This window comes from Cervus elaphus, chromosome 2 (genome assembly GCF_910594005.1).
Source record: "Cervus elaphus chromosome 2, mCerEla1.1, whole genome shotgun sequence".
NCBI classification, from domain to species: Eukaryota; Metazoa; Chordata; class Mammalia; order Artiodactyla; family Cervidae; genus Cervus; species Cervus elaphus.
In genome coordinates, this window is record NC_057816.1 from 31,280,439 (window position 1) to 31,301,632 (window position 21,194).

The 21,194-nt window shown below is 38.2% G+C and overlaps 1 protein-coding gene across 1 annotated transcript in view; it reads right to left on the reverse strand.

The window, feature by feature from the left end:
• The window catches only part of LOC122676088 (glycerophosphodiester phosphodiesterase domain-containing protein 4-like), a 126,435-nt gene that overhangs the window by 27,315 nt on the left and 77,926 nt on the right, over nucleotides 1–21,194 (reverse strand). Inside the window, exons 13-14 of the mRNA XM_043875418.1 lie at nucleotides 3,678–3,899; nucleotides 2,596–2,750 (exon numbers count right to left, since the gene is read on the reverse strand). Coding sequence (XP_043731353.1) covers nucleotides 2,596–2,750; nucleotides 3,678–3,899 — 377 coding nt within the window. The remainder of the gene's footprint in view (nucleotides 1–2,595; nucleotides 2,751–3,677; nucleotides 3,900–21,194) is intronic.

Below are 21,194 nucleotides of genomic sequence, written 5' to 3' on the forward strand. Positions count from 1 at the left end.
CACATAATAAAGGCTCAGTAAGTGAAAGTTATTATAATTACTTTTTGACTACCAGATTAATCTAAATTATGATTAGCAGAGAAAGAAAACATCTTGGAGTCCTTTTTTCTTTGATAAAAAGTAGAAAGGAAGAGACATACACTCAAAACAGAGGAATAGTTGGGCAAAGAGAAATCTTCTGAATAGGAAAGAGAGGTAAAACATATATAATTTTCTAATGCTGAAAGAAAAAAAAATATATATATATATATTTTATGATCAACTCCCTCATAGCCAGAGAGACTGGAAAAGCCAGAACATGAAAAGAGGTAAATCCAATAGCCTAGCTCATGACTTGAGATACAAAAATGAATCTAGAGGAATTTCTGTAGCTCAAAGAGATTTTGGAGATATGGAAATACGTATGTGTATCTGGACAAAACACATATATATGTTCAGTTTCTGAAGCATTTAGAATCATCTGAAAAGAACTTTCAGATATACAAGCTGCATTTAGAAAAGGCAGAGGAAACAGAGATCAAATTGCCAACATCCACTGGATCATAGAAAAAGCAAGAGAATTCCAGAAAAACATCTACTTCTGCTTCATTGATTATGCTAAAGCCTTTGACTGTGGGAGTCATAAAAAACTGTGGAAAATTCTTCAAGAGATGGGAATACCAGACCATCTAACCTGCCTCCTGAGAAACTTATATGTGGGTCAAGAAGCAACAGTTAGAACCAGACATGGAACAATGGACTGGTTCCAAATTGGGAAAGGGCACGTCAAGACTGTATACTGTCATCCTGCTTATTTAACTTATATGCAGAGAACATCATGCAAAATGCCAGACTGGATGAAGCACAAGCAGGAACCAAGACTGCTGAACAAAATATCAACAACCTCAGATATTCAGATGACACACTCCAATGGCAGAAAATAAATTGGAACTAAATAGCCTCTTGATGAGGGTGAAAGAGGAGAGTGAAAAAGCTAGCTTAAAACTCAACATTCAAAATACTAAGAATATGGTATCCTGTCCCATCACTTCATGACAAATAGATGGGGAAAAAGTGGAAACAGACTGATTTTATTTTATTGGGCTCCAAAAGCATTGCAGATGGTGACTGTAGTCATGAAATTAAAAGACACTTGCTCCTTGGAAGACAAGCAATGACAAACCTAGACAGCGTATTAAAAAGCGGAGACATCATTTTGCCAACAAAGGTCTGTATAGTTAAAGCTATGGTTTTTCCAGTAGTCACGTACGAATGTGAGACTTGGACCATAAAGAAGGCTGAGTGCCAAAGAACTGATGCTTCAAACTGTGATGCTGGAAAAGGTTCTTGAGAGTCCCTTGGACAACAAGGAGATCAAACTAGTCAATCCTAAAGGAAAGTGAAAGTGAAAGTCACTCAGTCGTGTCCCACTCTTTGTGACCCCATGACTACACAGTCCATGGAATTCTCCAGGCCAGATCCCTGGAGTGGGTAGCCTTTCCCTTCTCCAGGGGATCTTCCCAACCCAGGGATCAAACCCAGGTCTCCCACATTGCAGGCGGATTCTTTATCAGCTGAGCTACAAGGGAAGCCAAGAATACTGGAGTGGGTAGCCTATCCCTTCTCCAGCGGATCTTTCCTACTCAGAAATAGAACCGGGGTCCCCTGCATTGCAGGCGGATTCTTGACCAACTGAGCTATGAGGGAAGCCCCTATCCTAAAGGAAATCAACCTGAACATTCACTGGAAGAATTGATGCTGAAGTTAAAGTTTCAATACTTTGGCCACCTGATGCAAAGAGCCGACACAATGGAAAAGACAATGATGCTAGGAAAGACTGAGGGCAGCAGAAGAGGGTAACAGAGGATGAGAAGGCTGGATGGCATCACTGACTTAATGGACACGAGTTTTCGCAAACACCAGGAGACAGTGAAGGACAGGGAAGCCTGGCATGCTGCACTCCATGGGGTCGCAAAGAGTCAGATATGACTTAGCGACTGAACAACAATGATATAGGGACTAATGTAAGCAGTGACTAACAATAATTAAATCTGAAAAAGTTACCATTTTATTCTCAGGTGCTTTTAATCCTGAAAACTCTGTCTCCGATTATGTAATTATAAATGTGGTGATTGAGAATTTCAGTTTCTTCTCATGCTTGGCTGTTTTAAGGGTTTTTCTAATAATGATTTAACTATGTTTCAAATTATATCTATTAGAAATCTGGGTATCTGGATTACAAAGTTATTTACTAGGTACTTCAATCCATCTGGTAATGGCAGAAGGAAATCAACCACTTTTCGAGTTCTTACTTTTCAGTGATCACTTTATACAACAACAAAAACACCCAACACACAGAAGCGTGTGCTGAATGACAGACTGAAGCATAAAGGAGAAGAGGCTGAAGAGCATGTTCCAGGAACAGAGTGTAACTTGGATAAATGTTTGTTGGCACAGAGTGAGGGAAGGGTAAGAAGATGGAAACAGGGGATTCCAGAATGATAACTACACAAGGAAATCCTGAGATGGGAGGAGGAACCTACGTAGCTTGGCTGGGATGCAGATTTCCTGCAAGTAAGGCAATCCGTGCTGAGGAAAGTGTGGTCAAACACTTACCTCATCCCATTATAGAACAAGTTCTTATAGTCAACATTTACTCTAGTGATATTTTCTTTTGTGAGGCGTTCAACAGAGAATAACCGGCCCACTTGCTGAAAACCAGGAGCTTTTTTCTTGACATACTCCCTTTCAAAAGCTGGCAACCAAAAAATCTGTAAGGAGAAACAGGAAGTCTTTCAGTGGATAATCAGCTGTCTAGGTACAAACAGATCCTACATAGAATGGGAGGAGCCCCATTCCAGCATAGGTAACAGTCTATAAGGAGCAGAGAGATTCTAGACCTTGGTGAAAGAGTCAACCTCGCTAATACTGTCTAATGAATTCTTATAAAGGGGCTTTCACCAGGGTTGTTCTGGAGCTGAGTTTTCCCAGTTAACATCGTGGAACCAAGGGTCCTCCGTGTCACCACACTAGGTAAAGTAGGCATGGAAGAAAGGTTAGAATCATAAACACCTCCTCTGACTGATACTAAAAATCATCTTTGTGAGAGGTTATTTCCAGCCAACAGGGAAGGCTATTATGACTCATCTGTGGAAATAGTTCTATTTGCAAAAAAACCCACTTATTTGTTTCTTTCATAGCATTCTTCCATATTCTGAGAATTTGACATTTGGAATGACTGCCCAAATGCAGAGTAGCTTCTGAAAAATATGATGAACAAATCTCTGCTCAAATAAGAACCAGATGTCCCTTCTGTATTATTAATGAAAGCCAAGTCCTCAAAGTCTTAAGTGTCCCATGCCCAGGCCCTTTCTAACAGATATATGTTGGTGATGGTGCAGGTCACATCATACAGCCATTAAACACATATTCCCTTTTAACAGAGGGGTGACATTTCATTTGGCTTTGAATAACAAATAGACTCAGTGTTTTCCCCCACTGATACAAATTTAACAGGGTCATTCCTAGATTGCCAAATATAGCTAGCTGTATAAAATAGTCATCTTCATTTTTATAGGGAGCAAAATTATTTAAGGATCCCAAGGAAGAGCTACAAGGTAGGTCAGATTCAACTGCTATGGTAGTGGGACATGTGACCCACCCACCAACCTCTACCATAAATACTGAGATAGACATACCAGACGTTGCTCAATCTGAGAGTCAAGGATTATGCTTACTACATGGCGGACATACAAAGCTCGGAGAGAATGATTCGGTGCAGGGCCATTAAGATCAAAGATCACAAACTTCTTTTCCTTCTGTGCAAGTTCCAATAATTCAGTTAGCTTTGGAATCTTCTGATTTCCTGCTCTTTCCCTATCAGCCTCTGATAAGGGTTTCATACCAAAAAATGGTTTGATCTAAAAACACATAAGAGAAAACACTGGCTCCCATCAAAAGCATTTTCCAATTCTCCTGCTTTTAGCCCCACACCAATTACCATTTAACCCACCCATCAGGCCCTCTGAAATACTGGTCCTGAGATAACAGTTGCCAAGGATAGAAATTAAATGTAATCTCCATTGGTAATCATGGTATTTGGAAGGATTTACTCTATATTGTAGAACCTATATTGTTGATTTAATCTATATTGTTGTATTTGCACTGAAGGTCTCCTCATGTTCTTGTCTTAAACTTCCTTTTCAATCTTTTTTTCTATAACTCTCCTCAAAGTATTATAGTTCCTTTTCAGTCACACTGGCTTCCCACACATACTCTCACTGTTCAGGTTGTATGTAATGGAAAGAAAGTAGGCTTTGTCTTCAGACTGAATTGGAATCAATCCCAGTGCTGTAACTCATTTGTCTTCCTTACCATATCCACCTGTTAAAACCCTACCCTCAAACTGCAAAACCCAGTTAAAATGCTACCAACTTCCTGAAGTGTCCACTTACACACTCCTAAACTAAAGAGACTTCAACAGTGTTAGACCACAGTGACCAATTTTTATGCCTTTGTAATTGTATGTCTCATCCTGCCTTCTAGTCATTTGTATATATCCTAGATCAGATTCAAATCCTAGCTTCATGTACTTCTTGCTGTGTAACACTGGTAAAACTATTTAAAATGTCTAAGTTTTCATTACCCTAATATAAGATGGAGAAGGGGAGAGTAATATGTGTTATTTCTAGGATTATTTTGAAGATCAAATATAATATTTACATTATATTTACCAGGTCTAGCAGCATGTCCAGTACACAGAGAACTGCACAATTCATACCAGTTCCCTCACCCTCTACTGCTTCTACTGGAGGGCAGCTCCCTAATGGCAGGCACTGTCATAATTTCTTTGCTGTACACAGCATTTCATTTTATTCCTCAGTCCATACATGTATTAGCTATATTAATATAAGTACTTTCATTGTCATTTGCCAATTTTACATCATTTGTGTGTAAAGTCAGTGATTAAACACTGTCTCTCAGGAGAAGGACACAGTAGCTACACCTCACATATTCCCAAGACTAAAATAATATTTTTCTCTATACAACTTTATCTTCTCTCTCCTTCTCACCCTATTTCTTTTCCTTCCTTTACTTCCTAAGCAACCTGTCCTTTCTCACCATTTTCTCAAGAAAGAATCAATCACACTGAACACTGTTCCCATGCTATACCTTAAGGCAGATTGTAAGTGTGGAATTAAACCCTTCTACATCTGAGTTGAGGTCTATAATTAAAGGTTTTCTTAATCCTCAGGAAAACAGAAATTTGCTTTGAAATACAAGATTTTGTTAGATTCTATCAGATCTAGACCAATTGATTCACTTAATTGTTAGAACTTTGTGTGGGGGAAAAAAAATTGTTAAAAGAACAGGATGGGAAAGATCAAGAAAGGATTTAAATAGCCCAGCTGTGCATAATTTTTTCAAAGTCCTGGAATGGGTTTAAAAAAAAAAAAAAAAGAAATGCACAGCTGCTAAGTCACTTCAGTCGTGTCTGACTCTGTGCGACCCCATAGACGGCAGCCCACCAGGCTCCCCCGTCCCTGGGATTCTCCAGGCAAGAACACTGGAGTGGGTTGCCATTTCCTTCTCCAACGCATGAAAGTGAAAAGTGAAAGTGAAGTCGCTCAGTCGTGTCTGACTCTTAGCGACCTCATGGACTGCAGCCTACCAGGCTCCTCTGTCCATGGGATTTTCCAGGCAAGAGTACTGGAGTGGGGTGCCGTTGCCTTCTCCAAGAAATGCACTATACAAGAACATTTATTACTGAAGCCTTTAATGATAAAGTGGATGAAAAATACAAAATAGCAAAACTATAGAGATTAATCAATAGAAAAGTTTAAAACTAGATTTCAGTAATCTCTAAACAGCATTATGAGGTAGATCTAATATCTGAAGTAAATTGAGCCTCTTTTTTATATTGGGTTGGCCAAAAAGTTCATTCCAGGTTTTCCATATCACAGAAATATTTTGGCCAACCCAATATATAAAACAGGCGGACTTATTCAGAAAAATAAACTGGAACAGGACAATGCCAGTTTAGATTATCTCCAATATAAAGTTGAACATTTTCAAAACAATACTAAAAGACCCTTGGTTCTCTATGCCTATGCTTAGAAAAATTACAAGTAGAAGGGCCATCGAATGATCCAATGTATTGTACTGGTTTAGAAGTCTGAAAATTTATAAATTCGGCCCAATGATACCACTTAGAGGGAAACAATACAACTCAACAGACAATTATGAGAACTGCATGTAAGTATCAATGAACAGCAATACAGTTTTCTTGTTGATATAGGTACCTTTATTATTAATCTCACTACCATAAAAAATCAGATTGCTCAGAGTACTAAAACCAAGAAGCGGTATTTTCTAACAATCCTAAGTCCTTTTCTATGTCCTTTTCTATAAATGACATAGGAACACTCCTTTCTTCTCTACGGCATATTCTTATTGTTAGGAATCTACTTTGCAAAAAGAACCAGCAAAAGAAATGCACCACAGACAAATAACTGTCAGGAGTCACAGAAAATTCTATACTCATTATCAAATTATATCTGTGGACATTAGTATACTGAGTTTAAAAAATAATCAGATAATTATCCATGGTACTTAGCAACTGAACAACAAAAACCAGAATCCCTGAGGGGAAAAGAGGCAGAATAATTAGAGTCAAACTCGCTAAGAGTTCACATTGACTCTATTGACACTGTTGCCTAAAATCCTGTTAATGCTGAAGTTGGAGCAGATTTAAGTCAATTTTGCTGTGGTTGTTCAGTTGCTAAGTCATGTCTGACTCTTTTGTGACTCCACGGACTGTAGCCCTCCAGGCTCCTCTGTCCATGGGTTTTCCCAGGCAAGAATATTAGAATGGGTTGCCTTTTCCTTCTCCCAGGGGATCTTCCCAGCCCAGGGATCAAACCCGTGCCTCCAGCATTCCTATACTGGCAGGCAGATTGTTTACTACTGAGCCACCAGGAAAGCCAATATAACAAGGATTAACTATCTCTTGTATTAGTCCAAGCAATATGTCTATTTTACATGTTTTTTAAAAACACCAAAACTGAGATGGTGGTCCTCTACCAATATCTGTCAGCTATTAACCAAAGAGTTACACCTCATTTTCTAGCACTGCTTAACCTGTATGTACTCTCTTTGGTTCTATCTTTACTTTCTTTCATGTTCCAGCTGATAAAGATAACCACTATTTATTGCTTTCACCAGAGCAAAATCAACAATTTACCTGAAAAGTTATGTTTCTATCATTTACAGAAGGCCCACTCTACTTTCTCAAGTCTTAAACAAAAGATCTTAAGGATATTCAGTAATCTTGTAACCTAACTTGAAATTCTAAGACTGACTCTGTAATTCTATTCTCACAGTTTCTAAGGAGAAATTTTAACTCCACAAAATAACAGTTCATCATACAGAATTCAGCAAACTTGCTCTGTGAAGGGCCATACACTAAAGATTTTTGGTTTTGTTAGTCTCTGTCACAACTATTCAACTCTATTATAAGACAAACGCAGCCATAAACAATTTGTAAGTGAATAAGCATGGCTATGTTCCAATCAAATTTTATTTATGGAAATCAAAATTTAAGTTTTATATAATTTTAACATGTCAGGAAACATTATTCTTTTGATTCTCCTTCAACCATTCAAAAATACAAGAACCATTCTGAGCTCACAAGCTGTACAAAAATAGTCAGTGGGCTGCATCTGAACAGCAGGCCATAGTTTGCAAACCCCTGGATCTAGGTCATGACATATTAGCTAAGGAGAGACATAATTTAATGAGAGATTACAAATTAACCAAACTTATCCATCATCAAATACTAAAGACAATTAAGATGATTTCTGGGATTAACTGGATATTAGAGAGTATAGGTAGCAAGCTTTTTTGAAATACACAGGTTTGTGTAAGTCAAGTCTTGACTTACACACACATCTTAGAACCATTCTCACAAAACACAGGAAAAAAAAAGACCTTTAGCAATCTCTAAATATTTCTTCCAGATCATCAAAATCTGTTTTTGAAAGTAAAATGGATGGCCATAGTCCAAGGGTACTAATTTAACAACCTGACATACATCAAAAAGTCTGCCTAATAATGTCTATTCCCTGAATCCAAGGCTTTTTATCTTTGGCTTAGAAAAGCATGCAGTCTTAGCAAAACTAGCCTAATAACCTTCAGACCTTACACTAGGTTCTTCTTTCTATTTTATGGTACCATATTCAATGTAATCCCTCTTGCTAACTTAAAATATCCAGTATTTTTTTTTTTTAGTTGGAGGCTAATTACTTTACAATATTGTAGTGGTTTTTGTCATACATTGACATGAATCAGCCATAGATTTACATGTATTCCCCATCCCGATCCCCCCTCCCACCTCCCCCTCTACCCGATCCTTCTGGGTTTTCCCAGTGCACCAGGCCTAGTTGATTAATTACCAAACACTAACTTTCTCTTTTTCATATTACCATTCACTAATATCACACTCTTAATACAGCAACTGCATTATCCTAATCAACAAAGGAGAATCTCATCATTTCTATAATTTGAGAACTGTCCATATATGGAACATATCTTTTGGATGCCCCTAAATCAAATCTTGGTTTAATGTTATTTACTGTTGGTTAAACTTAAAAATGAAAAAAGGTAATAATAGGTCAATTATGCAATTTTTCTAGACTCTCTTATAGAATCCCAAGTCCATTACCAAACAACAAATTGGCTCAATTGGCCAAAATTATGGCTCTCTCTAGGACATATGGGATTATTAAAATAATTGTTTTTTGCTCTTCAGGTGGCTCACAACTATAGAATGCTACAGGGAAAAAGATTTTTAATCTCTTCATGCTAAGTCACTTCAGTCGAGTCTGACTCTTTGGATCCTATGGACTGTAACCAGCCAGACTCCTCTGTCCCTGGAGGAAAATACTGGAATGGAGGAAATACTTTCCTCCTCCAGGGGATCTTCCTGACCCAGGGATCAAACCCACATCTCTTGTGTCTCCTGCATTGGCAGGCAGGTTCTTTACCACTAGCGCCACCTGGGAAGCCCAACCTCTTCAGTCACATCAAAAATGAATAATAAACACACATTTTACTAGATGTTTTGCAGCTCCCCAAATAAACTGCTGTGCTAAACTAGAGCTCCACTTAAAGGAAATGTTTTGGCAAATCATACGAAACAGAATGCTCTGACTAATCCCCTTAGACAAGGGCCTCTTATAGAGAAGACAGACCAATGTATTGAATTCAAGAATTACATGGTAATCTTAGAAAAATGTATTCTCTCACAGTTTGGAAGCCAGAAGTCTAAAATCAAGGTGTTGGCAGGCCCATGCTCACCCTGTTGGCTCTGGGAGGAAATCTGTTTCTTGTCTCTGCAAGCCTCAGGTGACTGCTGGCATGCCTTGGCCTTCTTTGGCTAATAGCCGTATCACTCCAATTCTTACCTCCGTGATTACATCACTTCCCTTCTCTGTTTGGTCACTCTTATGTGTACATCTATTCTCCCCTTGTCTCTTCATTACAACAATATGTGATTATATTTAGGGTCCACCCAAACAATCCAGGATAAGCTCCTACTTTCCAGATCCTTAACTTAATCACGTCGTTTGCCTTTATGATAACTGTCACAGGTTCTAGGGATTATGGTGTGACTGTATTTTTTTTTTTTTTTTGGTGTCCCCAATCAACCTACTATACCAATTTTATCAATAACAACTATTTGTGTAAGTAATATCTAAATGAAGTGAAATATCCTTGATCTAGCAGTAGAAGATTTAAAAAATGTCTTGGGGTGTAATAATGAACGTTTGTCATGACAATTCTTTTTTGAAAAGTACATAAAACTTCAGTAAAGTTAGTTGTGCCTCTTGTATAACTCCTGTAGTTTTTTAATATGTGGGAATCAGGCTTTTTGACATTAACTCAAGACAAAATTGAATGTTCTATAGGGCTGTTGCATCCTTTCCAATTGCAGGACTCCCCAAACCCTCAGAAAACAATATCTGCTTCTAAAGAGACTGAAAAAAATAATATATTTCCTAGGAAGCAGCCTTCTAAGGATAGTGAGCCCATTACCAGGAACTGAATAATTCAAAATAATTATCAAAAATTTGTCTTTTAAACTTTGGCTGATATAATAAATATATAACTTATTACAGTATAATAAATAACATAGCCCAAGTTCTTGGAATTACAACAAAACAATTTAAATTCTTTAGCCTGAGAAGTAATGGAAAATTTTAAAAGCCCTATATTAACTTTTGACCAACTAGCACCACCATTTGTGCTGTAGCTCCATAGGGTGGATGGTGTCTATTGAGGCAATTATAATCACTCTCATTGGCCTTGGTTTTACAGCAGTGGATGCTACTTGAAGTATTTTGGTAAAATTATTAGTGCCATTAACTGTACATTTTCAACAACACTGAGAGAGAAGAAATAAGTATAACACACATATCTGCCTACTAAGCCCCATATACAAGACAATCATTCATTCAGCAACTTGCATCATGTGCTCATAAAACACAAATCATGTTCTCAAGACATGCACAGTTTAGAAAGGGAGATAAGACAAACAGACAAATAAAACACGACATAAGTTCCCATCCGAAGCTCTCACTACCTACCCATTTTCTTGTCTTCTTCACAAAATAAACAGTCATTCCACTTAAGAAAATAAAATGATAAAAGGTCCATGACAGCAGTCACTGAAAGGTAACCTTCTTAAAGCTGGACTACAGTAACAATAAGACAAAATTTGCAGAAAGCTTCAAATGCATTATTTAACTTGACCTCAAAACTTTCTATTAAACGTGAAAAACTGAAGTTTAAAGGAATGTTACATGCCTAATGATTCAACTAACAGGGAAATGATAAGTGACACCCAACTGTTCATGAACAATTCCAGGCAAAAATTCAGTCCTCGTGCTAAGACTCCTTTCTTGAGTGTATTATTTCCCACTATAGGTATCGTGCTAGAATGAGGGTATTCATTACCAGTAATGAGTGATATGGCAAGATTGTTCTGGAATGTATGTTAACAAACTACCTTCTTTACCAAGAAATCTTTTTATGGAAAGAAAAAACTGAACTAAATTGTGTGTTTAGTGATACAGCTGATATAAAGTATTTGGTTGTTCTAGAATAATAGCAATTAAAGACAAATAGGTGGGTACAATAAGTTATAGAAGATATGCGAGAAAGTGAACTATGTTTACTTTCAGTACAGTTCAGTCGTTTACTCGTGTACATCTACTTGTGACCCTATGGACTGCAGCACACCAGGCTTCCCTGGCCTTCACCAACTCCCAGAGCTTGCTCAAACTGATGTCCATCAAGTTGGCAATGCCATCCAACCATCTCATCCTCTGTCATCCCCTTCTCCTCCTGCCTTCAATCTATCTCAGCACCAGGGTCTTTTCCAATGAGTCAGATCTTCGCATTAGGTGGCCAAAGTATTGAGATTTGTCTTCAGCATCAGTCCTTCCAGTGAATATTCAGGACTGATTTTCTTTAGGATTGACTAGTTTGATCTCCTTGCAGTCCAGGGGACTCTCAAGAGTCTTCTCCAACACCACAGTTCAAAGCATCAATTCTTCGGCACTCAGCTTTCTTTATACTCCAACTCTCACATCCATACACGGCTACTGGAAAATCCATAGCTTTGACTAGATGGACCTTTGTCATATGCTGCCTAGGCTGATCATAGTTTTTTCTTCCAAGGAGCAAGCATCTTTTAATTTCATGGCTGCAGTCACCATCTGCAGTGATTCTGGAGCCCCAAAAAATAAAGTTTATCACTCTTCCATTGTTTCCCCATCTACTTACCATGATGCCATGATTTTAGTTTTCTGAATGTTGTTTTAAGCCAACTTTTTCAGCTCTCCTCTTTCACTTTCATCAAGAGGCTCTTTAGTTCTTCTTTGCTTTCTACGATAATGGTGTCCTCTGCGTATCTGAGGTTATTGATACTTTTCCTGGCAATCTTGATTCCAGCTTGTAATTCATCCAGCCCAGCATGTTGCATGATGTACTCTGTATATAAGTTAAACAAGGAGGGTGATAACATACAGCCTTGACTTACTCCTTTCCCAATTTGGAACCAGTCTGTTATTCCATGACCAGTTCTAACTGTTGCTTCTTGACCTGCATACAGATTTTTCAGGAGGCAGGTCAGGTGGTCTGGTATTCCCATCTTTTTCAGAATTTTCCACAGTTTGCTGTGATCCACACAGTCAATGGCTTTGGCATAGTCAATAAAGCAGAAGGAGGTGTTTTTCTGGAACTCTCTTCCTTTTTTGATGACACAGTGGAGGTTGGCCTGGTTCCTCTGGCTTTTTTCTAAATCCAGCTTGATCATCTGGAAATTCTTAGATGATGTACAGTTGAAGCCTCACTTGGAGAATGTTGAGCATTATTTTGCTAGCGTGTGAGATGAGTGCAACTGTGCATTAGTTTGAGCATTCTTTGGCATTGTCTTTATCTGGGACTGGAATGAAAATTGAACTTTTCCAGTCCTATGTCCACTGCTGAGTTTTACAAATTTGCTGGCATATTGAGTGCAGCACTTTCACAACATCGTCTTTTAAGATTTAAAACGGCTCAACTGGAATTCCTTCACCTCCACTAGCTTTGTTTGCAGTAATACTTCCTAAGGCCCACTTGACTTCACATTTCAGGATGTCTGGCTCTAAGTGAGTTATCACACCATTGTGGTTATCTGGGTCATAAAGATCTTTTTTGTATAGTTCTTCTGTGTATTCTTGCCACCTCTTCTCAATATCTTCTGCTTCTGTTAGGTCCATACATATCTGTCCTTTATTGTGTCTGTCTTTGCATGAAATGTTCCCTTGGTGTATCTAATTTTCTTGAAGCAATCTCTAGTCTTTCCCATTCCATTGTTTTCCTCTATTACTTTGCACTGATCACTGAGAAAGACGTTCTTATCTCTCCTTGCTATTCTTTGAACTCTGCATTCAAACAGGTATATTTTTCCTTTTCTCCTTTGCCTTTAGCGTCTCTTCTTTTCTAGCTATTTGTAAGGACTCCTCAGACAACCATTTTGCCTTTATGCATTTCTTTTTCTTGGGAATGGTCTTGATCACTGCCTCCTGTACAATGTCACAAACCTCCATCCATAGTTCTTCAGGCACTCTATCAGATCTAATCCCTTGAATCTATTTATCACTTTCACTGTGTAATCGTAAGGGATTTGATTTAGGTCATACCTGAATGGTCTAGTGGTCTTCCCTACTTTCTTCAATCTAAGTCTGAATTCTGCAATAAGGAGCTCATGACCTAAACCATAGTCAGCTCCCAGTCTTGTTTTTGCTGACTGTATAGAGCTTCTCCATCTTTGGCTGCAAAGAATATAATCAACCTCATTTTGGTTTGACCATCTGGTGATGGTCAATAGAGTCTTCTCTTATGTTGTTGGAAGAAAGTGTTTGCTATGACCAGTGCGTTATCTTAGCAAAACTCTGTTAGCCTTTGCCCTGCTTCATTTTGTATTCCAAGGCTAAATTTGCCTGTTAGACTCCAGGTAGTGCTTGACTTTCTACTTTTGCATTCCAGTCCCCTATAATGAAGAGGACATCTTTTTTGGGTGTTAGTTCTAGAAAGTCTTGTAGGTCTTCATAGAACTGGTCAACTTCAGCTTCTTCAGTATTACTGGTCAGGGCATAGACTTAGATTACTGTGATATTGAATGGTTTACCTTGAAAAAGAACAGAGATCATTCTGTCATTTTTGAGACTGCCCCCAAGTACTGCATTTTGGACTCTTTTGTTGACTATGATGGCTACTCCATTTCTTCTAAGGGATTCTTGCCCACAGCAATAGATATAGTGGTCATCTGAGTTAAATTCACCCATTCCAGTCCATTTTAGTTTGCTCTTCCCATCTCCTGTTTGACCACTTCCAATTTGCCTTGATTCATGGATCTAACATTCCAGGTTCCTATGCAATATTGCTCTTTACAGCATCAGACTTTACTTCCATCACCAGTCACATCCACAGCTGGGTGTTGTTTTCACTTTGGTTCTGTCCCTTCATTCGTTCTGGAGTTATTTCTCCACTCTTCCAGTACATATTGGGCACCTACCAACCTGGAGACATCAATTTCATATCCTATTTTTTTTGCCTTTTCATACTGTTCATGGGGTTCTCAAGGCAAGAATACTGAAGTGGTTTGCCATTCACTTCTCCCGTAGACCACGTTTTGTCAGAACTCTCCACCATGACCTGTCCGTCTTGGGTGGCCCTACACAGAATGGTTCATAGTTTCATTGAGCTAGACAAGGCTATGGTCCATGTGATCAGATTGGTTAGTTTTCTGTGGCTGTGGTTTTCATTCTGTCTGCTCTCTAAGGGATAAGGATAAGAGGTCTATGGACGCTTCCTGATGGGAGAGACTGTTGTGGAAACTAGGTCTTGTTCTGATGGGTGGGGCGATGCTCAGTTCAGTTCACTTGCTCAGTTGTGTCCAACTCTTTGCAATCTCATGGACTGCAGCATGCCAGGCCTCCTTGTACATCAACAACTCCTAGAGTTTACTCAAACTCGTGTCTATTGAGTCAGTGATGCCATCCAACCACCCCATCCTCTGTCGTCCCCTTCTCCTGCCTTCAATCTTTCCCAGTCATCAGGGCCTTTCCAAATGAGTCAGCTCTTCGCATGAGGTAGCCAAAGTATTGGAGTTTCAGCTTAAACATCAGTCCTTCCAATGAACACTCAGGACTGATCTCCCTTAGGATGGAGTGGTTGGATCTCCTTGCAGTCCAAGAGGCTCTCAAGAGTCTTCTCCAACACCACAGTTCAAAAGCATCAATTCTTCGATGCTAAACTTTCTTTATAGTACAACTCTTACATCCATACATGACTACTGGAAAAACCACAGCCTTGACTAGACGGACCTTTGTTGGCAAAGGAATGTCTCTGCTTTTTAATATGCTATCTAGGTTGGTCATAACTTTCCTTCCAAGGAGCAAGCATCTTTTAATTTCATGGCTGCAGTCACCATATGCAGTGATTTAATAAAGTCAGCCACTGTTTCCACTGTTTCCCCATCTATTTCCCATGAAGTGATTGGACCAGATGTCATGATCTTAGTTTTCTGAATGTTGAGTTTTAAGCCAACTATTTTACTCTCCTCTTTCACTTTCATCAAGAGGCTTTTTAGTTCCTCTTCACTCTCTGCCATAAGGGTGATGTCATCTGCATATCTGAGGTTATTGATATTTCTCCCAGCAGTCTTGATTCCAGCTTGTGCTTCATCCAGCCCAGCGTTTCTCATGATATATTCTGCATATAAGTTAAATAAGTAGGGTGACAATATACAGCCTTGCCATACTCCTTTTCCTATTTGGAACCAGTCTGTTGTTCCACATCCAATTCTAACTGTTGCTTCCTGACCTGCATACAGATTTCTCAAGAGCCACGTCAGGTGGTCTGGTATTCCCATCTCTTTCAGAATTTTCCACAGTTTGTGGTGATCCACATGGTCAAAGGCTTTGGCACAGTCAATAAAGCTGAAGTAGATGTTTTTCTGGAACTCTTTTGCTTTTTCAATGATCCATTGGATGTTGAAACAGTATGAAAAGGGGCCATGCTAAGTAAATCTTTAATTCAATTTTCTGTTGATGGGCAGGGCTGTGTTCCCTCCCTATTATGTGATCTGAAACCAAGCTATGGTGGAGGTAATGAAGACTATGGTGACCTCCTTCAAAAGTTCCTGTGCACACACTGCCACACTGAGTGCCCCCAACCCTGAAGAAGGCCACTGTGGACCCACGATGCCTCCGGAGACTCCTGGACACTCACAGGCAAGTCTGGGTCAGTCTCTTGTAGGATCACTGCTCCTTTCTCTTGAGTCCTGTTGCACACAAGGTTTTGTTTGTGCCCTCCAAGAGTCTGTTTCCCCAGTCCTGTGTAGGTTCTGGTGGCTCTATGGTGGGGTTAATGGCAACCTCCTCCAACAGGCCTTACGCCACACCCAGGTCTGCTGCACCCAGAGCCCCTGCCCCTGCAGCAGGCCACTGCAGACCCATACCTCCACAGGAGACACGCAAACAGTCAAAGGCAGTTCCGTCTCAGCCTCTGTGGGGTCTCCTGGTGTACACGAGGTTTTGTTTGAGCCCGCTGAGTGTCTCTGCTGGGTGTGGGTTTGATTCTAAATGCAATTTTGCCCCTCCTACAGTCTTTGCTCTAGTTTATGCTAAGTGAAAATAATGAATGTGGTATCACTTAAATGCATTAAAGTTTTGACAAAGTTGGTTCAGAAATAAATTCATTTAAAATGTTTTAAAGTCCTCTGAATCCTTTACCAACAAATATTACTGCAAGATTGTAATTCAATTTTCTCTTTGTAAAATGACAAACTGATAATTCCGTATTCAGTCTTCTCCTTAAGATATGGATTAAATCTTTATTTACATGTGGGTCATCTATCCAAATAGTAGAGGTCCTATCAGTTCAGTTCAGTCGCTTAGTCGTGTCCAACTCTTTGCGACCCCATGAATTGCAGCACAGCCAGGCCTCCCTGTCCATCACCAACTCCCAGAGTTTACTTAAACTCATGTCCATCCAGTCAGTGATGCCATCCAGCCATCTCATCCTCTGTCGTCCCCTTCTCCTCCTGCCCCCAATCCCTCCCAGCATCAGGGTCTTTCCCAATGAGTCAACTCTTCGCATGAGGTGGCCAAAGTATTAGAGTTTCAGCTGCAGCATCAGTCCTTCCAATGAACACCCAGGACTGATCTCCTTTAGGATGGACTGGTCGGATCTCCTGCAGTCCAAGGGACTCTCAAGAGTCTTCTCCAACACCACAGTTCAAAAGCATCAATTCTTCGGCGCTCAGCTTTCTTCACAGTCCAACTCTCACATCCATACATGACCACTGGAAAAATGATAGCCTTGACTAGATGGACCTTTGTTGGCAATGTAATGTCTCTGCTTCTTAATATGCTATCTAGGTTGGTCATAACTTTCCTTCCAAGGAGTAAGCATCTTTTAATTTCATATATTTCCCCCCAAATAACTGTGTGCTTTGGACTAACTTTGGCATGCCTGGTATTGTTTTTAAATAAAAACAAAAATTCCTCATTTCTGAAGGAACTCAAGTCCTTAAAATTGTTACCTTCTGCTATTTTTATTTTAGAACATTGAATTATTGGTCTGCTTAATAGAGATTAAAACTACAAACATTTATTGTTCTCAAATACTTAATATTCTTACATGACCAACCCACTGCAATTAACATTTTTTTATATCAACTTCCAAAACAGGACTCTAATTTCAGAAATACAGAACTCCTTTAACAACACAGGAGTTAGGAGTGTTGATCCCCACACAGTTAAAAATCTGACTATAACTTTATAGTCAGTCCTTTGTATCCAGTTCTGCATCTGCAGATTCAATGAACCACAGATGGTGCAGTACTTAGCATGCACTTTTTTAATCTGCATAAAAGTAGACCTATGCAGTTCAAGCCCATGTTGTTCAAATGTCAACTGTAAAACTACTAAATACTTCTGTAACCCAAATTATGTGCCATCTCTTAGACAGCAAAGTATCAAAGGTTGACTTCTTCATACTATACAAATTATAGTTCTTACAAGCAAAAAGGATGCCAGAAACAATCAGATATGTTTGATATCAGTAAATGCGCTACATTTTACTTTTAATCTTGGCACTATTCCTTGTTTTGAAATCTTTGTTAAGTGTATGTTTATCGTTATAAGCAATAGTCAAATGGTTTTCCAGAGTTGGCTGTATCATTTTGCATTCCTACCAGCTAGGCATGGGAGTCTAATTGATCCATATTCTCTAAGGCTTTTTAAAGTCATTCTATAGGTTTTATAGTAATATCTCATTGTGGCTTAAACTTATATTTCCTTAATGATTAATTGAGCAGCTTTCCATGTGCTTATTTGTCACCCATGTGCTGTCCATTCATCTTTGGTAAAGTAGTTAATAAATTATTTGGCCATTTTTTAAATGGCTTAATTTCTTTTCTGAATTTGAGCTTTTAATATATTCTACATAGAAGTCCTTTGACAGATATGTGATTTGAAAATACTTTCTCCCAGTTTGTGGCTGTGAGAAAACAATGTATTTCACAGGGCAAAAGTTTTTCATTTTGACAAAGATCAATTTATCAGTTTTTTTTTAAGGATCATGCTTTTGTTGTTCTAAAAACTCTTTACCTAATCCAGAGTCACTGCAATTTTCTTCTACACTTTCTACCAGAAGTTTATGCTGAACAAGAAAAATAAAAGATTTTATTTTTTAGTGTCATTTATTCATTCTCTGATGCTGTTTTTTTCATGTAGATCCAAGTTTCTGACCTACATCATTTTCCTTCTCTCTGAAGAACTTCTTTTGATGTTTCTTGCAAGGTAATTCTCTTGGTGACAAATTATGTTTTTGTTTGAGAAAGTCTTCAGTTCTTTAACTTTGAAGAATAATTTTGCTCGATATATAACTTTAGGTTACTGGGTTTCTTTCTTTTAACATTATAAATAGTATATTCTTTTCTTATTTGCATGGTTTCTGATGAGAAGTTTGGTGTAATTATCTTTGATCCTCTATAGGTAGGGATTTTTACCCCACTCTTTGGATCCTTTTGTCTTTGGTTTTCTGCAATTTAAATATAACATGATTAGATATATATCTTTTTGGTATTTATCTTGCTTGATGTTGTCTGAAGCTCCTGGACATGTGGTGTTCAATTCACTTACATTTTTTTTGTTGTTTTAAGGAAAGGAGTGACAGCTTTCAAGATCTTTGCATATCAAAGTTGAAACTGGAAGTCCCCTCTGATTAGATTAAGGGTGTTGGTGGGGGAGGTTTCTATAAATAATGACTTTGTATTCTGTGTTCACACTAAACTCACCTATTAATTCTTGGGTATTTTTGTAGATTCCTTAGTATTTTATATATAAACAATTAGGTTCTCTGCAAATAGAAATAGTTCTGTTTCTTCCTTTGCAATCAGTATGCTTTTTTTCTCACTTATTGCACAGGCTAGGACTAACAACATGATGTTGAGTAGAGTGATGAGGCATGCTTCCTTTTTCCAGGTCTTATGGAAATGAGTTCAGTCTTTCACCATTTAGTATAATGGTAGCTGTTAAGAAAGTTTCTTTCTATTTTCAATTTTCTGAGAGAATTTATTAAGACTGGGTGTTTAACTTTATCAAATGATTTTTCTGCATATATGAGGATGATTATATTATTTCCTTCTTTGTATATGTTAATATTGTAAAATTTACTGATGTTCAACTGTGAACCAGATTTGCATTCTCAGGATAAAACCCTTTTGGTCATGACATGTTATTCTTTTTATATATTACTATATTCAGTTTGTTAATATTTTGTTGAGGACTTTTACATTTTATCCACAAGGGATATCATTCTCAAAATTTCTTCAAATGCCTGGAACTTCCCTGGTGGTACAGTGGCTAAGATTTCATGCTCCTGATGCAGGGGACACAGGTTCAAGCCCTAGTCAGGGAACTAAGATCCAGCATGTCCCATGGCACAGCCTAAAAAATATTTCTTCAAATGCCTTTTTAGAGATCTGTTATCACATATATGCTGCTATCATAAAAATGTATTAGAGATTATTCTTCCTTCTTCTATTTTGTGGAAAATATCTGTAGAATAAGAAATAGTCTAATTTCTTCTTTGTGCATTTTGTAGAAATCACCAGTGAATATACATCACCAAATGGAATTTTCTGTTGGAAGTATTTCCACTACAAATTCAGTTTATTTAATAGATATAGTACTATTTAGGTTATGTACTTCTTCTTGAGTAATTTTAGGTAGTTTACATCTTTAAAGAATTGTTCCATTTCATCTAAGTTGTCACCTTTATTAGCACAGAGTTGTTCATACAAAATGCTGTGCTGTGCTTAGTCGCTCAGCCGTGTCCAACTCTTTGTGACCCCATGGACTGTAGCCCGCCAGACTCCTCTGTCCATAGGGATTCTCCAGGTAAGAATACTGGAGTGGGTTGCATGCTCTCCTCCAGGGGATCTTCCCAACCCAGGGATAGAACCCAGGTCTCCAGCATTTCAGGCAAATTCTTTACCAGCTAAGCCACCATGGAGGCCCAAATCCCAACTGACTAGAGATTTATCAATTCTGTTGATCTCTTTAAAGAATACATTTTTGTTTCACTGATGCTTTCTGTTTCTCTGTTTCTATTTCATTGATTTCTGTTGTTTATTATGTATTTTCTTCTGTTCATTTTTTGCTTAATTTGCTCTTCTTTTTCTAGTTTCTTAAAGAGAAAGCTTAGATTATTTATTGGAGACTCTTTTAAAATAAGCAGATAATCCAAGACTTTTTCCTCTAAGCATTTAGTTGTAGGCCACCAATTTTAATATGCTGTATTTTTATCTTCTTTCAGTGGAAAGTATTTTCTAACTTTCCTTGACAATTATCTTTTACCTATGGGTTATTTAGAGGTTTTCTTTCCTTTTTTTTTTTTAATATTTGGGAAGTTTCTAATTTTTTTAATTTTTAAAAAAGAACCAAACAGAAATTCTAGAGTCAAACAACTCAACAAATGCAGTAGAATTCACTGAAAACAGAGTAGATCAGATGGAAGAGAGAGTAAGTGAGCTACGACAGGAATCAAAAAATACTTTGAGCAGAAGAGGAGAAAGAACTAAGGATTTTGAAAGTAAAAAAAAAAAAAAAAAAAAACCCTACAAGAGCTATCAGACTCCATTATGAGAGCCAACATAAGAATAACAGATACACCAGAAAGAGAAGAAAAAGAAAGAGGGCAAAGCAAATAATATCTGAGGAATTCTAATCCTGGGCAAAGACCAAGACTTACAAATCCATGAATTTAACTGAACATCTTATTATCTCAACGCAAAAAGACATTCTCCAAGACTCATTATAAGGAAGCTATCAAAAGTCAATGATACAGAAAAAAATCTTAAGGACTGCTGTGAGGGAGTGGAGGGGGAGTAACCTAAAAACACCACCACCACCACTAGACAATCATCAAATTTCTCAGCAGACACTCTACAGGCAAGGAGGGAGTAGAATGACACATAGAAAATATTGAAAGCTAAAAATGCCAGAATAGTCTATCAAGCAAAATTATCCTTCAGATATGTAGAAGAAATAAAGGCTTTCCTAGATAAACAAAAGCTGAGGAAGTTCACCTCCATT